Raw genomic sequence first — 25,729 nt, 5'->3', positions numbered from 1 at the left:
CTCACCTGGGTTTGAGTAGTGGGAGTCTCCCAGTCATTTACATCCTGTACATTACTCGGGAGTTGTTGGATTTGACCCCCTCCTACCTCATAACCAAGATATGTGACTTTGCCCTGAGCTATCTGGCACCTGGTGGCCTTGATAGTGAGGTTATCACTTTTCAAGGCCTGCAACACCTTATCCAGGTGAGTCAAATGCTCTTCCCAGGTGGGACTGTTGACAGCAATGTCGTCTAGGTAGGCTACATAAAAGGGCTCCAGCTCACTGAGCGCATGATTGACCAATCTCTGGAAGGTGGCAGGTACATTTTTCAACCCAAAAGGCATGAGTCTAAACTGGTAGAGCCCCTCAGGTGTTGAGAATGCAGTCTTTTCCTTGGCATGGTTCATCAGAGCTATTTGCCAATAGCCTTAGGTAAGGTCAAAGGTGCTCACAAATTTGGCAGCACCGATGATGTCCATGAGCTCATCAGCCCTGGGAAATGGGTGTGCATCAGTTTTGGTGATGGTGTTCACCCCTCTGTAATCCACATAGAACCGCCAATACTTGGTACCTGCCTGGGAACTTGCCGTGAGGACAAGGACCACTGGACTGGACCAGGGCTGGTTGAGGGTTCAATAACACCCAGATCCAACATCTTGGCAACCTCAGCCTGGATGTGGTTCTTCACAGTATCTGACATCCTGTAGCATCTGCTTTTGACAGGTACGCTGTCACCAGTGTCAATTCCGTGCCTGCACCATGGAGTGAGGCCTGGTGTCAGTGAGAACAGAGGCGCATACTGCTGGAGAAAAGCCCTGCAGGCCCTCTGCTTCTCTGGAGTCAGATCTGGAGAGGGATACACTCCCTCCACTGAGCCATCCTGAGGGTTGCTATGCTGCAAATCAGGAAGGGGCTCACGCTCATCCTCTTCTTGCTCTGAAGCTAGCAAGAGACATGAGACTTCTGCTCGCCTATGGAAAGGCTTGAGCCAGTTGACGTGGAATACCTGAGGGGCTGCCTCAGGGACTCCCATGTCAACCAGATAATTGACTTTGCCCATCTTGGAGATGATCCTGAAGGGTCCAGTCCACTTATCTGCCAAAGCTTGAGGCTTGGTAGGCTCCATCTCAAGGAGTTCCTGTTCCGGAGTCCAAACCACTTGCGAGGCTTTAAGGTCATGCCAGTACTTGTTCAATTCCTGGCTGGCCTTGAGATTCGCTGTCGCCTGACCCATCATTGGTGTCATCCTCCGTCTGAGGCCTAACACATAGTCCCCCACTTGCTTGGCAGGACCTGGAGGGGTGGCTTCCAAATCTTCTCTGATCAAGGCAAGGGGCCCCCTCACAGGATATCCAAAGAGTAACTCAAAGGGGCTGAAACCAACACCCTCTTGAGGTACCTCTCTGTAAGCGAACAGCAGGCATGGCAGGAAGAGATCCCATCTCCTCCTCAGGGGCTCTCCCAAAGCACCTAGCATGCCCTTGAGAGTTTTGTTAAATCTCTCAACCAGACCACTGGTCTGTGGGTGGTAAGAGGTGGAGAACTTGTAGGTTACACCACACTCTTTCCACATTGTTTTCATGTAATTCGTCATGAAGTTGGATCCTCTGTCAGAGACCACCTCTTTAGGGAATCCAACTCTGGTGAAGATGCCCAGGAGAGCCCTGGCAACCACCTTGGCAATAACAGTCCGAAGCGGTATAGCCTGGTGGCATGATCTACCAAGACCAGGATGAACCGATGTCCACCTGAAGTTGGAGGGTCAAGGGGACTGACAATGTCAATGCCCACCCTCTCAAACGGTGTGCCAACCACTGGCAACGACTGCAGTGGGCCAATGACACGGCCTACTGTCTTGCCAGACAACTTACAAGTTGGGCAGGTCCTGCAGTGGGACTCCACTTCTACTCCCATCCGGGGCCAGTAGAAATGGGCATATAGCCTCTGCTCATTCTTCTTGGTACCAAGATGACCAGCTAAGGGCACCTCATGCGCCAACTGCAGCAGGAAGTGCCTGTAAACCTGGGGCACCACCAACCTCTTGTGGGCACCGGGTTCAGGCTTAGTGGGCTCACTACAAAGGAGCTCACCCTCCCAATAAATTCTGAAAGACCTATCCACTTCTCCTTGTGCCTCGGCCAGGGTCTGTTTCCTCAGACCCTCGAGAGAGTGGCACCCTCTCCGTCCCCTACAGAAGTCTCCCCTAGAGGGCCCCCCTTCAGCAAGCAGACATTGAAGGTTGGGTTGATCCTCTGGGTTGAGCAGCTCTCCCGCAGGAGGGTCTTCTGCCTCTTCTCCATCAGGAGTTGAGTTTGGGTTCACCACTGGACCCAGCACGTCCAGAGCATGAATCCCATTGGGTGCTGCAGGAGCAGCAGGAGGAGAAGGAGCCCCCTTCACAGAAGTGGCCTTCTTGCTCTTCCTTCTTCTTGCCTTGGGTCGCCCCTTTGGCTCGGGTACCTGACTCTCAGTTAAACCCGGTGTCACCTGTGACCTAGTGACTGCAGCAGCAGGCATGGGGATACCACCAGAGATCAACCCAAACTCTATTAGATCATTGCCTAACAAAATGTTAGCGGGGACATTGTCCTGAACCAGGACAGGAAGCTTTGCTGTCTTGTCTCCAATCATGAGTGTGACTAAGGCTACAGGAGATAATTTGGAAGGTAACCTGGTAGTTCTCAGATGAGCACCTACATAGTCCTCTGGCTTGAGCAGGGTCCTGTCCACCACTAGTCAGCCAGCCTGGCCAGCTTAAATGGATCTGGTCAGCAACGCTAAAACCCTTAGGTAATGTTCAATGGAAATGTGTTTTCATTTTTGTAGAAATAAGGGAGAGAATTGTACTCTATAGTCCTTCGAGGGCGGCAGGACCTAATGGTTTATCAAATATTCTAATGAAAGGGGACCCGGATACATGGGCTAAAGCGCTGGCAATCTTATTTAAAGACATAGGGCGTAAAAAATCTATCCCTCTGACTTGGAATATGTCCTTTATTGTGCCCATATACAAGAAGGGTGCTAGATCGATACCTTCGAACTACAGGCCTATCGCGCTTTTAGATTCTGACTCAAAATTTTTTGCTAGTCTTATCTTCCAGCAAATCGAAAAATGGTCATCTGAAAACTCAATTCTGTCATCTGCGCAATTTGGTTTTAGGAAAAAGATAGGTACGATGGTGGGAGGTCTTCTCATAACTCTTTTACAAGAGATGGGCTGGAAAAAGGCCCCTTCACCTGTATATCTAGCAAGCATGGACCTTTCTCTATCGTTCGATTTAGTGATTCGTGAAAATCTATGGGCCAAATTGGCTCGAATGGGCATGCCATCTGAGATTCTGGCGGTACTCATACACCTGCATGAAGGCTTGTGTGTCCAGATTCGACTAAATAACGCTGGTCTTCTCTCAGCTCCAATAAAAACTTTTAATGGTTTAAGGCAGGGATGCATTTTTGCTCCAACCCTGTATAATTTGTATACGGCAGACATTGGGCCATCCTTGCAGAAAGCCGCATTTGTTCAGCCATCTCCGGAAGGTAAAAAAATGTGTTGGTGCTCCTACGCTGATGATTACCTTCTTTATGATAGAACACCTTTGGGGCTCCAGTGCTTGTTAAATGTCTTCCTTGTTTACATGACTGAAAACGGTTTAGCGGTTAATGCTCTCAAGTCAAATGTTCTATGCTTCACTCTGAAGAAAAAGTAATATAAGAGAAATTGGTCTATAGACAAGACGAAGCTTGAAGTCAGACATAGTATGATTTATCTTAGTTTGTTTGTTAGTGATACCCCAAACAGCACATTAACTACTAATCACTATAGGATGAAAATTAAAACATGCATTATCCAAATGAGAATAGTAGATCGTAAATTTGGGGCCTTCTCTTGTCTTCCACTCTTGAGATATTACAAACTAAAAACCATCCCCAAAATTACATATGGCATGGAATTTCCGTTTATTCATGGTAAAATGGACTTAAACACATTGGAATCGCACATCTTGCGGAAAATGTTTTTCTGTTTACCTAACTGCATACCTTTAGTGGCCATTCGATATGAATTGGGTTTGCAATCACTAAAAAGCATTATTGAATGGAAATGCTTGATGTTACTTCAGAACATTGTAAGTAACAATGGAAATACTTTGTATAATGATTTGTCTACTTTGCTCATCCAGGGCACTTGTAAATCAGTATTTATGAAAAAACTGGTAGAAATATGTAAAAATTTACTGAATAGTGTGGGGGCCCAGGTGAGCACTCTTTTATTCAATCCAAAAAGAGTAAAGTTATTATTACAGAATTGTGATTGGGCCGGCATAATGCAGAAACTCACACAATACAAGTTGTATGGCCACATGGTATCTTTTTATAAGTGTTTGGGTTCCCCAGAACCGTATCTAAATTCATTTCCACAGAAAGGTTGGTGGAACTCATTCATGAGATTTCGTTTTAATGTGTTACTTACTGGAGAGATCATTTCAGCTAGAGCGAAGTCCCCTGAATCAACAATTTTGTGTAGATATTGTAACAGCATTGATGTCACTGAGACATTATTACACCTTTTAATTGATTGTCCTGCTTTGCTGCAGGGGAAATACCGTTGTTTTAACCGTTTTGTGTCAGATACCTCAAATGTAGACTCGGACCTACTGTGGAAACGTATGCTTCTCAACAACAAAATTCCTCTGCAATTGGCGGTTGTCCGATTTTTAAAATCTGAATGTATATTGATCTGATTTTGTGATAAATATGGATTTGGTCTGAAAATTGTATTTTAAATTCAATTTGTATTGAACATATGTATGCATTTTGTGATAAGATTGCTTTTGTGATTTTACTGGATAGTAACTTAGGGATTACGTATTCAAAGTATGCTTTGTTATTCTTTGCCTTTCTTACTTTCTCTTCGTAAAGGTATATTAATGTAGTGTTTCTTATGAATTGTTCTGAATTTTTTGTATGAATTTTGTATAGGTTTCCTTGAAACCATATACAAAAAAAAAAAAGATCTGGTCAGCAACATACTGACGCAACTCTGGTGAACAGGCTTCAGAAAAATGCTCAAAAAACAAAAGGTGGGACAATTCAACAAAAGTTTTCACCTTGTAACCATCAATCCACCCCATCATGTTCATATGTGCAGCACTCACCCAGTCTATCCAAGACACATTTTCTCTTTTCTTAAATTCCATGAACCTTTTAAGGTATTGGGTAGGTGTCTTGCCAAACTTGGCAAATCAATCAGATTTCATGCACTCATACTGATCCATTTTTTCCACACTCAGTTTCAGAATACAGTCATACCCAGTCTGAGGCACTCTGATTAACAAACACCTAGACCAATCTCTTTTATCAACATCATGAATTGCACGAGCCATTTCAAACGCTTCAATCCACTGGAGGATATCATAACCCTCCACATACACTCCAACCAAATCTTTCATAAACTTGGAGGCAGGGGACCTGACACTCTCAACTGGCTTCGCTGAAGTCTCCACTCTAGCTTTCTCTAGCTGGATTTTCTGACATTCAGTGTCCTTGTTTTTAAGTTCAAGATCCTTATCTTTGATTATCACTTGCTGTGTCAACTCCTCTTTCTTAAGTTCAGCCTCAGTTTCCAACTTTCTATATTCAAAAGCCAATTTCATCCTTAATAATTCAAGTTCCAAGAAATTCCCTGAAGAAACATTGCTGGGGTTCAGAACAGAGGCAGCAGGAGTGGTGGCATCCCCAGAATCAGGTTCAATAACAACCCCAGGGGCAGGGTCCTCATTGGTTGCATCCCCCCCTTCAAGAGCTTCACAATCAGTCTGGTAGTCCACCAGGGCAGCTATCAGCTCAGACCTAGACTTATCCTCAAAGTCTAACTCCCTGGCTTCACAAGCACTCTGGAGAGCCTCTAGGCTCATCCTAGTCAATTTATCATTTGCAATAGACTCCATTGTTTGTATTGTAGTTATCCTGTACACAGCTTAAACCTCAGTTTAAGAAAGTATGGATATTTTGTAAGTGGCAAGGTTACACACTGATTCTTAAAACCATAAGCATCCCATCCCTGCCACCAGTGTAAAAACTGGAGGGGGGTATCTGTACTCCTACTCTCTATATGGCAGAGTAGAGGCACAGAGCACATAGCCAAGAATCTCTATTTGGTATTGTGGACGAGCAATCAAGGCTTAAGCTCTAAGGAGATGATGCAGGCTGGTTCCTAAGTACAGTATAGTCCCCAAGCACCCACAAAGGAATGTCCACACACTATGTCAGTGATAACACAGTCTTTATATAAATAAGGTTCAAGGTTAAATACACAATCACAATAACACACTTTGTGCTCAAGATAATCTAAAATGGTAAATATATACAGTTTGTATGTGGTACCACAATTATGCTTTAATTCCATTAAAATGCATTAACTGTACTCAGTTCAAATGTCATACAAAGCAGTATATAATGTGAACCAACAATAGAGATAGAAGGAAAGAGGTTGGTTAAAACAATAGTCAGAATACTGGCCCCGTTAACTAGACACAGTTCTGTGTGAGGATTCCCCCAACTGGGCAACCTGTAAATAAAGATATAATACAAGCCCAGTCCATTTATTGTTTCTATAAGTCTTATTTCCTTCTAAATAGTTCTACCACCCCAATGTACCTGGAATAGCAGAGTTCTTCGATGAGGCATTGATGGATCCTTCTTAAGTGGCCCCCTTTAAGGCAGGAGCCACAGATTGTCGATAGTCCTTGAAGAAGGTGAACATTGGTGTTGAGAGTCGTCGATGAGAAAGGTTCGATAGTGTCGAGGCAGCAGCTTCGGTCCTGGCGGTGCTCGTCGACGGTCGGTCGTGGACGTCCTGCAAGACGAGGTGTGTGGTGCACCTCGACGACGATAGTTACCTGCCGCAAAGAGTCAGTGAAGAACTTTGGCCCAGCAAGTCGTCACGTCATCAGCGTCTTTGTGGTGTTCGGGTGGCGGGAAACCCACAAGCAGATTCTCCTCGGCGTGTTGGCGGCCTCGACTTTCTCTGGTGGGACAAAGCGGTTGGCGGTGCTGGTGAGAGTCCTTGGATTCAAATGTCTTAGGCAATGGAGCATTGCGGCTCCGGTCGGCAGTGGCACGGCGCAAGCTGTCCCCGCTTCTGGGCAACACGGCTTCGACGGGTCTCCAGCGGTTATGGCAGTCCTCCGCACCCTGGTCAACAACGGTGGACGGATTGTCCGGGTGCTTTACTTCATTCTCCTCGGCGGTCCCCGTCTCTGGTCAACAGTCTTTCGAAGGCTGGCTTCCAGGGTGCTTCGGCGAAGGTTTAGTGGTCTGCACGATATTCCCTCGTAGCTCGGGGAGAGGTCTCCTAGTCAGGTCCTCTCCTGGATCAGTCCTCGACAAACTCGACCGCTTTCGGATCGGGTCGAAGCAAATGCAGCAGCAAGTCTTCTTCTTCCAGTTGAGCTTCAAGTATATGCATCAAGTATCAACTTCAGCTTCTGAACGATTTCTAGCAGTGAGAGACCCCCAGATGTACTGTTCTGTCTCTAATTTACTCTGCTGGGTCACACCCAGGCAACCAATCACTCAGAAGGGCATTCTTGCAGGCAGGCAGCCAATCAGGCTCACAGTGCATTCAGGCCATTCTCCTCCCTCCAGACACTCACAACAAGGAATGTGTATTGGGACAAGTACCCAGCCATTCAGCACTCCACATTGCATTCATACCAGTTTCGGGCAGGGCTGTCTCATTCATTGTGTTGCATACCAGGAGATAGACACCCATAACATGAAGTGCATATTGGTCACACACTCCATTCGCCCAGGTCCCACCCACAGGGTGTACCCACAACATACAGTCATTGGGAAGGCTCCAGCCAGTCTGGCCTGGACTTCCCCACAATACCATATATGGAACTTCCACCCAACAGCCAGTCAGGGGGAAGGGATGGAGTCAGGGCTTGCCAGGGCTTTGGGAAAAACAAGGTAACAGGCAATGGAAAGCAAGAGGCCACAGGGGCCATCTTGTCTTTTATCAGGAATCAACTGATTCCAATGGCAGGGCCTGGGTATCCCGATTCTCGGAGCACCTGTCAAATTCAGCATGGAGCTGCCACCAGCCCATACCCTGCTCTGTGGGCCACACAAAGGTGCTCAAAAACATACACTAGGGGCGCAGGGTTGTACCCCCACCCATGGGTGCCATAAGGGTATCCCAAGGGTATGTAGACCAAACCAAAAAGAGGAAGAGCTGCACTGCCAGGAGTCCCACATGGACTCCTGTGCAGAAAACAATACAGAACACACATGAAAAACGACTACAGGACAAGGACAGGGAGGCCCTACCCCTCCAATGCATTTCCAGCATAACAATTTGTCATACTGTAAGTCTCCTGCACACTAGTCCGAGGGCTTCCTGGTCCTTTGGGTCTTGGACTGTAGGTCTGTTGGGACTCCTGGGGGTGTGCATTGGTCAGATCATGCTTATAGCAGTAGTCATAATTCTAAGTCTGTCCTGTCTATTGATGGTTTGCAAATGCCTCTATTATCGATTATGCAATACCTTTTCCGAAGTTTTAAAAACTGTTCAAGTGCTTTACTATCATGTCACTGAAGATACCATCCGTTATGATATTCAAGGGTGAAATGTTCCCATAACGATGTTTGTAATGAGACTGGAGTGACGGTCTCAAAGGAGGGCACTATGGGGCAATGTCTGGGAATTGAAAATGTAATGTACTCTTGCATATTACTGCATTATAATGTTGGGTAGGTGCTGCCAACTGCCATGTTTAAACAACTGTCCTGATTGTGTGAGGCGAGACTGTAGATTGTACTCTGCATGTCTTTGCAATGAAGGCCCCTCGCCTAGTGTGTAGGGATGCTCTCACTTTTGACGTGATTCCCTTTTGGCATATTTAAGTGTGTTTTAGGCTCCTGCTTTCTTGGGAAAAGCTGCATTAGTAGACATAAATCATCATAATGCAAGTGTTCTCACCCACCTCAGCGTGTGTATGAATCTTTAAGGAGTATATTCACCTTGACTAAATGTATTACGGTGTGCTGTACTCCCTGATAACACTAACAAGCAAGAGTGCATGCAGCCGGCATAAAAGACTTGTATGATGAGGCTTTGTTCTCTGCCAGCAACAAGGTTTTAAGGTTATACCTTGCCCTGTCAGGACCACCCCTTCTATTGAAACTCATTGGTTCCTTTGGGTCTAAAAGAATGGTGCAAAGAGGGGGGTTCACTTGCGCCAAAGTCTTGTGCTGTCGTTGGTTCAGTTTTGTTATTGCTTTTACTAATAAATTGTCCACCAATCCACTGTAATCATGAGTGGTCTTTTTCCACCACATTTTTACATAGGAGTACTGGCATATATTGGCAGAGCCAGCTTAGAGTAACATTTCTGGCATTACGCGCAAAGCAAATATAAGTACATTCTTATATGAGTATTGATTTTGATATTGATATTTTATAATACTGGCATATACTAGTGCAGCGAGCATGGAAACGTATGAGCACAGCGAGCATGAAAATATTTTTTACACTGGCATATATTGTGGGGAAAAGCATAACAATGCATTGGGAAATGGTCCTGTGCACTGTTGGTGACTTGCATCTATTGGATTTGTTCATGAGTTACCCAACAAAATCAATTGCACACTGTCTAGCTTTTTACACAATTGTTCACAAAAGTTGTTCTGTATGATGCATCATTTTAACCCATTATTCAAAAACAAATCTCAGGCAGAGGACCCCACCACACCCCACCCCCGAGCTACTCTTCATTGGTTCGGGCTCTCTTGTTACACTCGGTTGCTCCTGCATACTTGTGGCAAATATTTACGACCATCTGATACAAAAATTCACCAGTCGCCAATGGTAGCTAGTACATTTGGGGGCCAGAGGCCAGGCACCACACCTTCTTTCTACAATAGGTGAAAGATTTAAGCTTTGATTAAAAAGACATACATCTTTCCCCTAGTGCAATGTGCATGTGCGGCTGATGGTCCAGGCCAGCCTGGTGTGTGTGGCGCGCCCCGTGTTTTGTTGAGGAGCTTCGGGTTAGGGGGTGCCCCCTCAGCATGGCTCGCAGCGGACTCCTCAAATTGTGTGTTACGCCACTGAAGGGTGGACGTGAGGAATTGCTTCGGGGATATCCAACCTCTGGCATAACTTGAGTAATCATTCCAAATCTGCTGCCCCTAAGCAACGAGAAACCCCTTTGCCCCAGTTACAGAGGGGGGTGGGGCTTCTGCCTTTCCATGAACCTAATAAACGCAGTCCAGGATATGCTACTACTGATATGCAGAGACAGGCAGTCGGTGCCACAAACCAGCGCCTCTGAAAGCCGCAGTCCTCCAGCCATGTTCGTTCTTTGCAGGGGCTGTCACGAGTTTGCATATGCTTTGGTTGCATTGCTAATACCCACAATTAAGAGGCGTCTAGTTTAATTTATTAGACCTATTGGCGTTTTTAATGTTTAGCTCAAACTTCTTTCCCCTGTTCCCTTAACTGCCACCTTCAGAGCACTTCTAGGGAAAACATACGTGTTGTGAGGTATACGGCAAATACAGCATCCACACTACTGCCATGCAACAGTCAAGTCCAAAGTCTTTTCCAAAACGTGGTGGCATTCATGTTTGAAAAATGTATGTAATAACAAAGGGTTCCTCGTCATACTCTGCTAACTCGATCAAAATGAGACCGCGTGTGCTCTACAGGGCACACCCTCCCAAAACTTGGCGTCCTCTTTGTAATCTGTTTCCTCAGTTTGCTTCCTGCCTAAACAAGCCTCTAATTGTGCATCCCCTTCTGATCCCGCAGTTCGCACGCTCTCTCGGTCGGTTAACCATTCCGGCACTCCACCCAGACAGGAGACTCGGGCACACACAAGTGACACTCATTGCGACAATCGCTGCACCCCAAACTAGGGCGAATGGTCATATTTACGGCTAACCGCGGTTACTCACAGGACAAACTCTGCCAGATCTGGTGACAGTCACAGACGTAAGTGTTGTTAGCGAAAGATTCCGCTCATGTTTTACGAAGGAAGTAACTTTTCCTGGGGGTGTGTAGGTGGTCGCACATATATTAATTAAATCCATGTAACAAGGGATGGACCAGGAAGTAACGGAGCTCATCCACTGAAGCAAAACATGTGAGCATTGCTTCAGGAAACTAGTAAGCCGACACTGCTGGAGAATTGTGGTTGACAAGTCGCCACTTTGGAGAAGGTGGAGCCGAGATTTCTGGACCTCAAGTAAGTCACAACCCCATTTCCCCCCCCCCTTCCCCCACTCTTCCTACTTGGATAGCTGTTCACTTATCCCATGTTAACCATGTCTAGTCCACTCACAGGTGTGTTTGGCATAGCATTCAGGGACACGTAATCCTGCATTTATCATGGAAGTACAATAAAACAAATGTAAATTGGACTGTAATTTGGAATTTCCATAGTACGTTTATCCTATTGATATGCCCTCACAGCGCTGTAGGTGAATGCCCTTAGAGGAACGAAGTCCAAGGTATGGGAAATTAGTCCGAGAAGTTTAGAATGCATGTATGCATTTTGGCCGAAACGAAGTTAGGTGGGGATGGCCAAGCCCCAGTTAGCTACCGATGTCGAGAAGGCATGTGGATGGGTGATGTGTGGTAGTCGGGAGTGTGCGTGACTGCAGGAGACTAGTTAGTTATGTGTCCAGCTAGACCACATTTTTGTCATGGGACTAAGCTGCATTCTGATGGCAGAGGTGTTGTGCGTTGGAGTAGTGTATCGCAGCAGAGGCTTGTGGGTGGGTGGCCTTGCCTGCGGTTAGAATCCATCAACATGGAGTGCAATGTGTACCTTTGAGCCACAACTGGTTCCTTGTTCTTGTCGATGTGGCCTGGAAGTATGTCCTGTGGTGTGCTTGGGAATTATTCTTTATCTTCTTCTGGAGAGATCCTGACGAGAGACACTACTGCCACGGCCTAATTGCCATGTGGGAAACACCCAAAGTGAAGCAAGGGTTTGTTAGGATGCAGGTGGGAAAAGCCAGGTCTTGAGGGCAAGGTGATCCTCTAAGCTGTGGATGCTAAGTGGAATTGAGTTCCCAAGTGTGGGAGATTGGATGGAGAAGGCCAATGCCCTATTCTAGTGGATATGAAAGATGGTGCACTGCCTCCCTGGCAACCCCCGCACTTGGGGACTGTTTTTCTGTATCCCTTCAGTCCTCCACCAGCACTTGACACCTGATGTCTGCACTTACCCTTGCATTTGCCACCAGTTGGCCCTACTTCTCTTATTGTTTTATTTATTCTATTACCCCATGTACTTCACTGTCCCCTCCCCCTCCCACTCCGCACTTTTACCCTTCCCCCTTCCCCTGCACTTGTGTAATCTGAATAACACTCGGCTTAGTAGGATCACTGTCATTGTCTTCCCTCTGTTCCCCCTCCCTTGCTGCGTCGCGCCTTGAAACACTTGTATATAGGCGCGTTATAAATGCCAAATCATATCATATCATGGGGTCACAAGGAGCAGTGCAGAGCCTGATCTCAGAATTTTGTTGGGTTGGTGGCGGATAGGTTTGTGTTGAAGGAATTCAGGGCCTGTCTTGACTGTGACCTGCGGCTGATAAGTAGCCAGTGGAGCACCCATAGGGCAGGAGTGATGTGCTCTCTGGGGGCAAGGGCAAGGAGGAGCCGTGCTGCTGAGATATGGACCTGTTAGAGTTTTCTGAGTTGGTAAGCAGGGGCACCCAGGTAAATGGAATTGGTGTAGTCTAGGTGAGAGAGGATGATGGCCACGATTGCTTTGACTCTGTGAAGGTAGGAGAGGCATGGGAAGATGTGTGTGAGAATGCAGAGTTGTAGATGGCATGATCTAGATACAGCGTGGATGTGGTGTGAACTTGTTAGATCGGCATCCATGGTGCCTCCCAGGTTCTTTACTGAGATTGATTGATTGATTGATTGATTGATTGATTGATTATTTGTATAGCGCCTATACACAATGTGTTTTAAAGCTCTTCAGGGAGGGAGGGAACATGGAGAGGTGAGGAAGGAAAAAAAGGAGGCAATACTAGCAGTAGCATTACTATGCCTGCTGACAATTGTTGCAGTGCAAGACAGACACGATGGGGGGAGGTGTGTGGGAGGGGAGAGAAGGGAAGAGGAGAGGAACAAAACAAGTGACTATCTTGAAGGGTCAATGACTGATCAAGATAATGCTGGGGAGGGAGAGGGAGGAAAAGAACAAGGATGAAGAGGGGCTGACAAGCTATTATCAGAGGTCAAGGGACAGTGATAAGAGTAAGTGCTAAGATAATGAAAGGAGAAGGGGGAGGAAGGCTAAGGAAGGAAGGCAGCTACAATTACTATGCCTGACGGCAATTGAGGTAGTGCCGAACTTACACAGAACAAGGGGAGGCAATGGAGGGGGGAGGACAAGAAACTGCAAAAGACAAGCGGCTGCAATTACTATGCCTAACCGCAATTGGGGTAGTACCTGATTTTGACAGAAGGCGGGAAGGAGGGGTAAGAGAAAGAGGGGAAGGGGCAGAAGAAGCTAAGGCAAGAAGGAGATGAGAGGTGGCAGAGGGACCCTGAAGGAAGGCAAGAGGTAAAGAGGGAGGGGGGCTTGGAGACAATCCCAAAGGGAAGGGGGTGGACAGAAAGGTGAGGGGAGTCACAAGAAAGACTCGGGACCAAGAGGGGACACAAAGATGGACACAGGGGCGGGGGGCACACAGATGAACACTGGGGAAGGGGGGCACACAGAGACAGGGGGCACACAAAGGGACACGGGGGCCGGGGCGGCACACAGATGGACATGGGGGCAGGGAGGGGCACACAGATGGACACAGGGGCAGGGGGGCGCACAGAGGCAGCGGGGCACACAGATGGACACAGGGCAGAGGGGGGCACACAGATGGACATGGGGCCAGGGGGGGCCGCAGAGGCAGGGGGCAAACAGATGGACGCGGTGGGCACACAGAGGCAGGTGGGCACACAGATGGACACGGGCAGGGGGGAACACAGAGGCAGGGGGGCACACAGATGGACACGGGGGCAGGGAGGGCACACAGGCAGGGGTGCACACAGATGGGTGGGGGGGCACACCGATGGGCATGGGGCATAGGAGCACACAGATGGACACGGGGCAGGAGAGTACAGGGGGACACAGATGGACACGGGGCATACCCAAAAACTTATGAGGGGCGTCCCTGCGGTGTACCATGGTGCACAGGGGTAGGCAGGGCCTTAGAAGTGGACCTTCTATGGTGTGGCCGGCTCCTGCCTCCCGGTTGCAGCCATTGGCTTAAGGGGCAAGGCAACCAATGGGAGAGGAGGCAGGGGCTGGCCCACACCAAGAACACAACAATGTGGCAAACAACGAGGAACACGGCCGTCTTGAAATGGCCTAACAGGCATGGTGGCACAGCACAATTACAACATTAAATTCGAAAAAAGTCCAAGTGCGAAATGATATTAACGCACCATGTTGGTCACACCAGCCAAGACATGCGCAGCACGATTAAAAGTGCAAATTCCAATAATAAAACAGGGTCGCTCGCCAAAGCGGAGTTGTAGCATGCACATTGGAGTAGTTAAGTGTTTTGAGGGATTTGAGGGAGGGGGTTAACCACATGGGGCCGGGCCTTGTCTGTGTGTGAACGATCTGGTGTGGGTGAGTGTTTTGAGGGCATTGGAGAGACATAGGTCGAAATGGTTGATAGAGGGCAGACCTCCCTGGGCAGGGAAATTGGGAAGGGGGGTAAGCAGGCAGTCAACCAGGTCGGGGGTTACTATGACCTTGTTCCACAGTGGGACACAGGAGGATGGTTCAGAGCTGATGAGGCGGGCGAGAATGGCGGCGGTCGAAAGTGAGAAGAGGATGGCTGCGTGGTTGGTCCAGCTTAGTGTGGTCGGGGGGGTGCAGAGATATGTTTAGAAGTGAATATTACATCTAGAGTGGGTCCAGTGCTGTGTGTGGCGCATGAGATTAGATGAGTCATGTTGAGGGCTTCCATGTTCTTGATGTGGACGAGTCAATGTTGAGATCTCCTAGCATGGGGAGGTGCGGGGTGGCAGACCAGGATGGCTGCTAGGGAGTCACTAAGAGCATCTGCGAAATTTCTGTTATAGCCCTGAGGTCTGTAAAGGCGTAAGAAGCTGTGGGTGAGGGAGAGGTTGATGCAGAATTTTACTAGGAGAGATTCACAGTCTGCGTTGCATGCTAGAGTGTGAGACAGTGAGATGCACTTCGGTAGGAAGGCTAACCCTCCTGCCTGCTTTGCTGGTTCTGTTGTGCATGATCAGTGTGTAGCCTGGGGGAATGCCTCGTGTGCAATAGGTTGGAAATCATCAGAGTCAGAGAACCAGGGTTCTGTGCTAAAGAGGATGTCTGTGCTTTCAGAGGAAATAAGGTCGAAAATGTGGTGTCTTTTTTTGGCGACTGATCTGGCGTTACAAAGAATGCATGAGCTTCGATTAGGTGAGCGAGAGTGGTTGTCCCCTGGAGAGGGGTGTGGCAGAGGACAGAAAGAGGGAGTTAGTGTATGTTAGGATGGGGTACTTCTGGGTGGAATCCCATAGAGGGTGTCAGGGTGAAATGGGTTGGGGGAGTTGCGATGTGGGCAAATAGGGCTCTCTGCTGGTCTCTTGAAAAGGGGATATAGACCACCATGTATTGTAGTTTGGCTATTAGGTGGTGTTTAAGTGCCACTTATAAGCCAAAACTATTGCATTGCAGTACAGCTAGGAGGGAGATGACGTGAGGAGAGGCACACAGCATGCAAGTGTGGTTTGGGTATCGCCCATTGACTGCCCATGATCGTGCTAATCTCTATGTCCATTCCCACCTCCTACCCACCCCTACCTAGCTAAAGGACATCTCGTTGGGATCTCTTTGGACTACCTATAATAAGCAGTATCATCAAACTTTGACCTGCCAGTGTTACCTCTAAGCAGCAATGCTGAGAGTTAATGGCTTAATTGCAGCTGTAAATATCAAACTGGTGTAATATAAATGTCTCAACCAATTATGACTTATCCACTTGAATTATATGTGTTCCTTGAAAAGAAGTATAGTTAAAAACGGGCATTGACAAAGCCAACCGTGCTGGCTTTTTATAGGTATTAGATAGGCATTTCTCAGAAACTGCTATCCTATGCCGAGGTAATCACACAATTCCCAGCTGCCGCCATGTTATTATTATTCCAGTGCCAGGCAGATGCCTGTCCCATGTAGTTTTCAAAAGACAAAACTGTTGGCTTTACCAATGCTTTTTATTGTCCTTAACTTTATTACTGTTGTAGTTTTGCTCTATCAGATATAAAAGATATTACATGACTCCATATCCTATAATGCAAATAAAATAAACGGCACCCGCATGACGTGTCTGCTTGAGCGCTGGAGACTAGCTAGAAACATGGGGAAATTTGACAGCTCTGTCTGCTTATGTCTGTGGGGAGCAGGTGACCCCACATCACTCGGACACACTTTCCAATTCCAGGGCTTCCATTTACAAATCTTTGGTATCCGGTGTTGAGGTCCAGTGCACTTAATTAAAGCGAACCAACATGACTCCAAAAATGCATTTGTTTGTTAAGTGAAAGCACAGGAGGGGTAAACAGGTTCGGCAGTTACACAGAGTCACCTTGAAACCCTAGCTATGTTGCGTACTACTGCTGAGTCCCTCTCTGTGTCTGTGCTCCCAAACCGCTGCGGTAATTGCGCCGAAAAATGGGCGGAAAGTCCGCGGATTTACCCCCTGCTCAGAGCTGGAGGTGAATCCCTAACTTTCCGCCAAACTCATAGTTGGGTTGAGTGGTAATGCGGCAGGAATAGCGTTACTGCTGCATTTTTACCGCTCTGCCTAACTTCTGATGAAGCCCTTTGCATGTCCATGGAACATCGACCCTTTATGATTACCCTTGAGCCTCGCAATCACTTCTCAATCTACTCCCTGTTCCCAGGTCGCAAGATGCCGTTGATAAACATAGACGAGCTTACGGACCAGGACAAATTAAAAATGGAGGTTGAACAACTGAAGAAGGAAGTCAAGCTGAGCAGACAGCTGGTAGGTGGCTCGAGAGCCTGGTACGGTGAGCCTGCATGTCTTATATAGTTATATTATGGAATCAGAAGCTTTTCACATTCCTGAAAAATAAATTCTATTTCATGCCAACTGGCACACCTCTCACCCTGTTGCCTCTCCAAGGAGGGGGCTGTGTGAATGTTTGGGAGGGTGGTCCCATTGAAGGCCACGTACATGAATCATTTTTTAGAAGGGCGAGGAAAGGCTTGATGGGCAGGTGATGATGTCATTGAAGTAAGGTTTGCTGGCATTGGATCCGATTGAAGTTGCCAGATTTTGGCAGGGCGATGCAGAGTAGGTAGCAGAGTGATCGTGTTGAAGTCTACAGAGTCGCTGTGCATGTTGGGAAAGGGAGGACGATTCTAGGGAGGGTCGTGTATGGAAAAAGTAACTATGTCATTGAATCAACATGACAACATTGGATCCGCTTCACATATTAATAGTGCCTCTGGTTACAGCGGCACTAAGTATCACAGCTCCCCTGACCTTGCTGCCCGGCAGCCCTTTTTCCATGGGGACATTTCCGTGCACCCTTTTGCCCCCAAGATTTCTCTTACTATCCCTAGCACAACATCTTCCTTTGTCACACCCTAACGATATTGTTTAATCTGCAAACAATATTTGAACCCGATATTTAGAGCCACTATTTCACTGGTGTGATCAAATGACAAAACATGACGATTCTATGTGAACATGTGAGGAAACAAAAGCTTACTAGCAATCTGGGCAATTGTGGTCATAGGTGAAAGGCCTTCTTATATTAGCCATGTGTGGCACATTTTGTCCGAGATACTGGTGGGTGGCTCCATGCATCCCAGTCTGCTCCTGGGCACCAAGTCCCAAAACAATCCTCGAACGAGTGCGACATCGCGACCAATGGGTAGGGCAATCTTCCTTCCCGTTCCCACTGGTCTTTTTTCCCTCATCCTCATGTTGATTCCTTCCTTCCCGCCAATCTACGGCATCATCCTCCTTTCTCCCCTTCGAAACAGTATTGCTACCTGCGTGGAACTTTGTACAACTGTTGTCAAAGTTATTACAGATATGTAAACAGGAAATTGGATCTTTTTTTTTAATGACCCCCTAAGCCAGGAGGGCACAACAGATGTTTTAGTCTATGACTTTCATGATCTCCCCTTTGACTATACTACTGGGGCTGACGGTAGTTGTAGTCAAGAACATCTGGAGAGACACAGGTTGCAGATTTTTGCATTAAGTACTACTGTAAACCGTTCTCGATTAGAGGGCTGTATTAGCAGCTGTAACTGCTGTAGTCAGCTTATGATACTAGAAAGATCAAGGGTTCGCAGGATTTCAACCCTGGGGTCAGGCTGAACACTGTTTCCTGACAATGGTATATTTATGGACATCAAGGGAACCAGGTAGATTCTTCAAGCGCCAGCGCTTTGAGGTCATACCAATGATACATAAGGCGCTATATAAATGCCAAGTAGCATAACATAACATATGCATGTTTTGGCTCCCATCTTATACGTCTGTTGCCTCCACCTGCAGCTGAACAATGACTGCCGTTGCTCTCTTCTCTCGGTTTGTGTCTCCTGATCACAGTACCTGGGCGAGGACAGTTGCCAGTTTGTGTCCTTGTTTTACCATAAACACGCCTGCCTAGTGTACCTCTCAGCCCTTGGCAGTGCTGCGCCTGCCTATTACGCAGCCCCTCTCCCTCCAGCAGTCCCGGAAGCGGCTGAAAACCTGCTTTTCCAGTCAGTTCCTTGCCCAAGCCGCCTGAATTTACAGATGCCAGCAGCAGCCACTGCCGGGACTGGAACCAAAAGTATTATGGACATTTTACGAGAGCAGCACATGCAAGTGAGACCAACCCAAATTCTCCCCACCCCCAATATTTACGAAACAGGTTTTACTTTCTAGAAGCAGTTCTGAACGACAACTCATGATATAATCTAAAACTTTGAGCTCTGTTTCAGTACCTAGGAAGTCGACTTCCTGAAACAGCCAATGCGTTCATGCGCCCAGCCTAACGTTGCTTTCCTGGTAGACGTTGGGTGCTCTGAAAATACATGTTTTTGCGACTGGACAGAGGAAACGATTGCCCTTAAAGATTGTGCACCGGCTGAAGATGTTACATCATAATTCTGCCTTCTGAAAAAGCACACTTTGAGCCATCGACACTATTTTTATTTATTTTTTTGGATTTGTATAGCGCACTACAGCCCACGGCCATCGAGGGGGTTTCGTGACCACTTTATGGAGGAGCGAGCGGATTTCCTTTGTATTATATTTTAGGAAATAGAGTAGCCCATTGTATATTGTTCATCACATGGGGGCGATAACATAATTCACAAATTGAAATATTCAAATAACACTTTACTGCACAGTCTGGGGTTCTCCCTCCAATGGAATTCTAGAAAAAACGAGTGGCAGTTGGTGGTTTCATGCTGTTTTGCATTTATAAGAACCAACATGCAAAGTTTCAAGGGAGACTGCGAGAAGGGAGGCAGGCGTGCAAGAGAATGAGAAGTGAATGGAGGAAAGGAGGAAGCCATTGACAGAGGGTTCTATTGATGATGAGTAAAAAGGCGGGAGAATGGGAGGGTAAGAGGAAAAACGAAGATGTGAGAGGAAGGATGAGAGAAAACGTAAAGGCTGCAAGCAAAGGTCAAAGTTGGATAAGGTGGAATGAGGGTGTGAGGGGATAGCCTCAAAGGTGCGAGGGTGGGAGGGAGGTTAAGGGGCGGGCGCAGGGAGGAAGGGCCTGAAGAGAAAGAGTGACAGGGCAAAGGTGAGAGAGTTTGACAGCGAAAGGTGAGAGAGATTGTGACAGTACAAAGTGAGAGAGAGTCAACGCATGGAGAGAGTGAGTGAAAGAGAAAGAGTGGGAAACCACATGGAGAAAGAGAGAGTGACAGTGCACAGAGAGTGAGATTGTGGGAGAGTGATACAGTGCAAGAATAGAGAGAGTGACAACATACGGAGAGAAAGAGAGATTGACAGCACATGAATAGAGAAAGCACTTGACAGTGCACGGTGAGAAAGCGCGTGTGACAACACACAGCACAAAAGAGCATGCCCCTGCCTCGCCTGCCACCCTCCTACTTCCTGTACCACCCTGAGCACACCAGTTCGCCTGCACATGGTCGGACTGGGGCTTAAAATTGTCTCGGGCACCAACGAAAAACTGGCCCACAGTTTCAAATGGGAATTCATTCCTTTTGTGACGATGTTTGAATAGTACCCAAGGGGGAGGTTTTCAATAAAATGTGATGCAAATTGTGCATTTGAAAGAATATTTATTCAGCAACACTGGTCAAAACTACTAGCCGCATGATAAAGTAACTCATCAAACTGGCCCACATTGGCCAAACAAGTACCCCACTTTGACCCAAAGAACTGGCCCACACAAGCATTTTGTGTTTTTATTTGTTTATTTATTTTATTTATTTATTTGAATTTATAAAGTGCACAATGGCCCTGAGGCATCGTGGCGCTTTCACAGAATATTCACTTATACAACAGCATTCAGGAAAACAGAGTCATGGAAAACAGTGTTGACAAGTTCTTAGTTCGTGTTTTTGGTTCGGCCACTGACCTATTGCCCTATAAGCCAGTCCGAGCCTGCCCCAACACACAACAGGGAGAAAGGGAATCTACCCTGAGCTCCCTGCATGCCCTTCCCAGTAGAATAAGTACAATGTAGGGACAGAAGAGGGAGATTCACCTTTTGCCATAATCCGCCACTACATTGAATATTCGGAATGGCAACACTTATTGAAGTGAACTGATGTGAAAGAAGCATTTGGTGCCACAACATCCATTCTCCTATTGCCCAAGGCATAATACCGGACCATGTAACGGCTACTTTAACTCCTATACTTTTCTTGAGTCTCCATGCAGGGCAGTGACATGTTCCGCCCTAGAAAATCCCAAGTATTCCCTCCGCCAATTACGTAATTCATTTGTGTGTTTTTGGCCTAGTACCTGCGTCATCAATCGTTGTTCGCTATGTTCATAAGATTTTGTCGCCTTCGGCAGAGATTCAGACTGTCTTGTAAACTTCTAAGAGGTTCTTTTTCTTGTTCCCCGCTCTCTTTTGTCTACTGCAGTGGTCTTCAAACTTTTTTGGCCTGGGCCCTCCCTGAGCAAAAAGTGGCCAGGCCGGGCCCCCGCAAAAATGCCATGAACGGGTCTATGTTAAAAAAATGAACCCCAAAAGCTTGAGTTACAAAATTACAAAGCCTACTTGTTTGCATTTTGAAACTCGAGCTTTGGGGATTTTCTTCATTTGTCCCCCGCTTTGCATCAAATGTATGCAGGGGACAACCCACAACCCCTGAGCCCATTATATCATGCAAGGGGTGCGGGGAACACCACTGCAACCCCCGCTCCCCTTGTACGGTATAATGGGAATTCGTCATTTTCGTATATACTGCTGAATGCGCATTTGTTTTTTTTGTGTTTGCTATTTTGGTATGATACCCTATAAACTATCGCGTGTTGTCACTGCACCCTACTCCCAGTATAGTGCCTGGGTTCCCCCACCTGCTCCCATCACAGTCTCTGGGCTCCCTCATCCCACTCCTAGCCCAGTCCCTGGGCTCTCCCCATCCTTCTGCCACCACAATGCCATGACTGCCCCCATCCTGCTCCCACCACAGTCCCTGGGCTCAACCCATGCCACTTCCAGCACAATCTCAGGGCCAGTGGTGGCTGGCAAATTTTTTAAGTGGAGGGGCACAAATATTTCTCCCAGATATGCCATAGCAATCGAGCATAGCGAAGGAGCCTGAGGCAATCAAAGGGAGTTCGAAGCGGTCCACCACCTGGGATTTAAAAAAAAAGTATGGGTTAAAATGTTGCATTTTAAAGCATACTTTAAAAAAACATTGGGTAAAAAGCCAAACAGCTTGCAATTGGTGCTGGGCGCCCACGGGGAAGGGATGGCATTTTTTACTGGACATCTATTATAGATGATCAGTACAAAGATATCCCTGTGCCCTGGGCCTCACAGCTCCTAACACACACACACATTATCAAAGTGATTATGTGTGTATTCAAGGGGCTGGGGGGCACAGGGGGGAAGCATAGTATTTTTTACTGGTCATCTATGATAGATGTCCAGTAAACAAATATCATCCCTGTCCCCTGGGCTCCACAGTGCCTGAGAAAGAGAGCTGATTTTGGCAGATGGGTAGGGGGATTGGGCAACAAAGGTATTTTTAAAATGCCTTTGTTGTAAAACACCCACACTCGCCGAAATCGGCTCCACGGACTAACACAAACACACACATTCACAGATTCACATAGCATTCACACAGCATTCACAAAGCAAGCACTATATCATTCACACGAGCACCCACCACCATACACTCACTCATAACACAAGCATACACGCATCCATACACATAAATAAATAATAAATAAATTAGCATAAACGTTCCTTCTGCCCCGGTCCTGAAGTTTCCTCCCCAGCGCTCCAGCTCCTACATCATGAACAGGAATCAGGAAGCAAGAACGTTCTTGTTCCTGCGCATATGTGCAGGGGCCTGAGTGTGGGTGCTGAAATGCCCTGCTCCATCCTGCTCTGTCTGTATGTGCGAGGAGGTGCAGGAGCTCTCCCTCGCACATACAGACATGCAGTTCCCCAGCCAGAATTTCTAATGGGATATGCAAGACTGGCGAAGCAAAGCGCCCCAAGCCTTGCAGGGCTCATTGAGCATATGCGGCTGGGAACTGAACTGTCAAAGGGAAATCTTGTTTCCCTTTGACAGTTCAGCCAGCCCAGGAGCACTCCCTCAGCTGGAAAAAGCAGCTGAGGGAGCACTCAGTGGTTCACTGGGCTAACTCATCGACTTCTCCATAATGGGTGAGGGGGCCACTGGGTTGATGCCCCCTGCCCATTATGGACAAGATGCACCTGGCCAGGGCTTCCCCCTGCGTCACGTTTTCTGTCCTCCCTTAACATTTTTTTTAAACATTTCAGGATGGGGATTTGCGCCCCCAACCCTGGGATTGCAGCCTCGCCCCGTGCTTTCAAGGGTTGAATACCCTCTGTAGAGGGTTGTTATGACCCTCTAGAATAACTTACTTCCTAACCACACATTTCATTATACTGCACAATGTGTCTCCTTGGATAGCTCATCCTCCCATAAACCATTGTGTTCTTTCCAGGTACAAATTTCAGCATTTGAGCCCCTCATTCACACTAGGTTGACAAGTTAGGTCACATTACATTTTGTAGTAATGCTCCGAATCAGACAACGGAGCACTTCACAGCAAATTATGATATAACGCCATCTATTAGTCTACCTGGATATGCGGGAACCAGGTGGTAAGTAACCTCAAACATGTAGCATTTTTCTCGTACTCATAGGCTTCAGAAATAAACCATCTAGCTTACAACTAAGAAGCACTGTGCCTGGGGAATCTCGTCCGGCTGGTCTATGTGGACAACCTCCAGTCTGCAGCAGTACCTTTGCTCCTATGACAATATAGTAGTAGAAGTAGTAACATTGAACCAAAAAGGCCAAATTCAGAATACAATATTACAAAATGCAAATGAGTAAAACTTCATAAAAGGACACATGCATGAGTGAAAATATAAAAACAGCAATGATTACAGTATATTGACAACATTTCGAGACCATAAAGAGGACATTTATGATAGTCAACGCCCTAGAGTTGTTTTCTTTTGGGGTTTTTCAAAAATCAAGCACTATAAATACAATATCAAATTATTTGGTTTTAGCAATAGAAACAACCACCTAAAAACACAAAAGCCAAGTTTTAGAATAAACACACAACAAAATACACAAAAAAGGTTTCTTGAAAAATCTGGCAGTGTGTGTATTAAAATATAAAAACAATACTAAGTGCAATATATTTTATGACATTTGCAGGCCTTTAAGAGGTAACTTGAAACAGCAAAAACCTTAGAGTAATTTATTTTGGCTTTTTGCAGAAATCAAGCACTGCAAGCATGGTATCAATGTTATTTAATTTAAGAAGTGGGAGACGCCACCTTCATATGAGGTTCCTCAAAACCGGACCAAGAAACAAAAAATGAATTTCATCCTCTTATACATTTCCGCACATGGGAACAGTGGCCTTGGCCAACCAATTCTTTGTAAAATAATGTAATTGGAGGACTCCCAGAAGCAGTTTATATACAGACATCTCTACATTGGCTTAGTAACCAAAGAAAGATAATGTTCTAAACCAAAGGCAGGTTTATTATTAAAATATTTGTGAAACAGGCTCTTTGATTCATTATTACGTAGAGTCTGACAGTGCCCAGTGCCAATAGAAGGTCTTCAGTGTCCAGGAATCAGCCAAGGCAACATTTCTGGAGTGAACAAAAAAGAACGTAGGACAATCTTCAGTAATAATGTCATCACATGCTCAAACCAAACTGATGGTTTAGTGTGATTGTTAGGTTGAACATCTTACATTGCCCTTTAATAAACCTCCAGCTATGAGAGCGTCCATAGCTCAATCCAGAATAAAACTGGTTTTATTGGGCATGGTCGTCAATATAGGCCTGTCCCAACTCCAGGTAAACGCTATACTCAAAGGGCCAAAGGGAAACCTAACAATTTTTTAAAGAATTTATTTTCACTAGCTTTGAGTTTAGCAGTTCCATAGAAGTCCCAGAGTTCAGCAGCATAAGAGGTTGCTGAAAGGGCATGAGCCCAGTAAACCTCTATAGTTGCTTCAATATTTATTTATTTAATTTTCTTTATTTATTATAAAAAATCACAGGAAAAGCAATGCATTTTTGGTACAAAAACTCTTACAGAATTTACCATTGATAACAGAGCAAAGGACATGGGTCCTTTATGATGGGGTAGGAGAATGTGACTTGAAGACCAGATGTTGCAGGGGAAGGTGGAAATATAAACCATGGACGAGGACAGGACAGAATGACATAGGAATGGGATGGTGGAGAAAGTGCTGAATTAAGGATGGAGCGGTGATGGAAAAGTGCTGTAGGGTCTTCCATGAAGGGTTGGGAGAGAAGAAAACAGGGTGATGCAGTAGTGTACAGTGCTAGGAAACAGGTTCTTCAGCAAGAAGGAGAGCTTTGAGGTTGGATTTGAATAGTGTTAATGTTGGAGTAGTAGAGAGAGGGAGAGGATGAGAATTCCAGAGTGGCAGAGCGAGGAGAGAGAGAGAGCGGAAATGAGCTGGTGGCAAGGAGGTGAGCTGTGAATGATCTTAACGAGTGAGGAGGTGAGTAGGGAGTGAGATGAGCAGATAGGTAGGGTGGGGCGAGTCTATGGATAGTTTTGAAGATGATGAGAAGACGTTTATACTTAGCCCTTTGTTTTATACATAGCCAGCCCATCTGGCGATGGGCAGAGGAGGTAGCGGTAAAGCGGTAAAGGTTGAAATGTGTGAGGACCGCAAAGTTGATGACTTTTTCCAGAGGTGAAAAAGCATAGTTAGGAAGGCCATAGAGGAGAATGGCGCAGTAGTCAGATCTAGAAAGAAGTAAGGAGATGATTAGCTGTTTAACAGTATTGAAAGGAAGAAGATGATGTATTTTTTTGATATTAAGGAGGTTGAGCTTGGCTGTAGTGGTGGATTTGGAGATGAAGAGTGAGAAGTTGCGTGATTGGTTGAAGATGACACGAAGGTTATGAGCGGAAGCAGAGTAAACACGGTAGTCAGGAGAGAAGAGAAGAAGAGGAGG

The 25,729-nt window shown here is 46.4% G+C and overlaps 1 protein-coding gene across 2 annotated transcripts in view; it reads left to right on the top strand.

Moving 5' to 3' along the window:
- Positions 1-10,749: 10,749 nt before the first annotated feature.
- LOC138566978 (guanine nucleotide-binding protein G(T) subunit gamma-T1-like) overlaps positions 10,750-25,729 on the top strand; it is a 100,047-nt gene continuing 85,067 nt past the window's right edge. The window contains exons 1-2 of one of the 2 annotated variants that reach the window (XM_069644770.1): positions 10,750-10,981; positions 16,937-17,040. In XM_069644770.1, the coding sequence (XP_069500871.1) occupies positions 16,945-17,040 (96 nt within the window). In that variant the 5' untranslated portion in view covers positions 10,750-10,981; positions 16,937-16,944. Of the gene's footprint in view, positions 11,235-16,936; positions 17,041-25,729 lie in introns of both variants that reach the window. The other variant, XM_069644769.1, reaches the window with a different exon arrangement.

This window comes from Ambystoma mexicanum, chromosome 2p (genome assembly GCF_040938575.1).
Source record: "Ambystoma mexicanum isolate Mex_15411 chromosome 2p, UKY_AmexF1_1, whole genome shotgun sequence".
Classification (NCBI taxonomy): Eukaryota; Metazoa; Chordata; class Amphibia; order Caudata; family Ambystomatidae; genus Ambystoma; species Ambystoma mexicanum.
The sequence above is the reverse complement of the archived record's forward strand: the minus strand, read 5'-3'. Positions and strand labels throughout refer to the sequence as shown.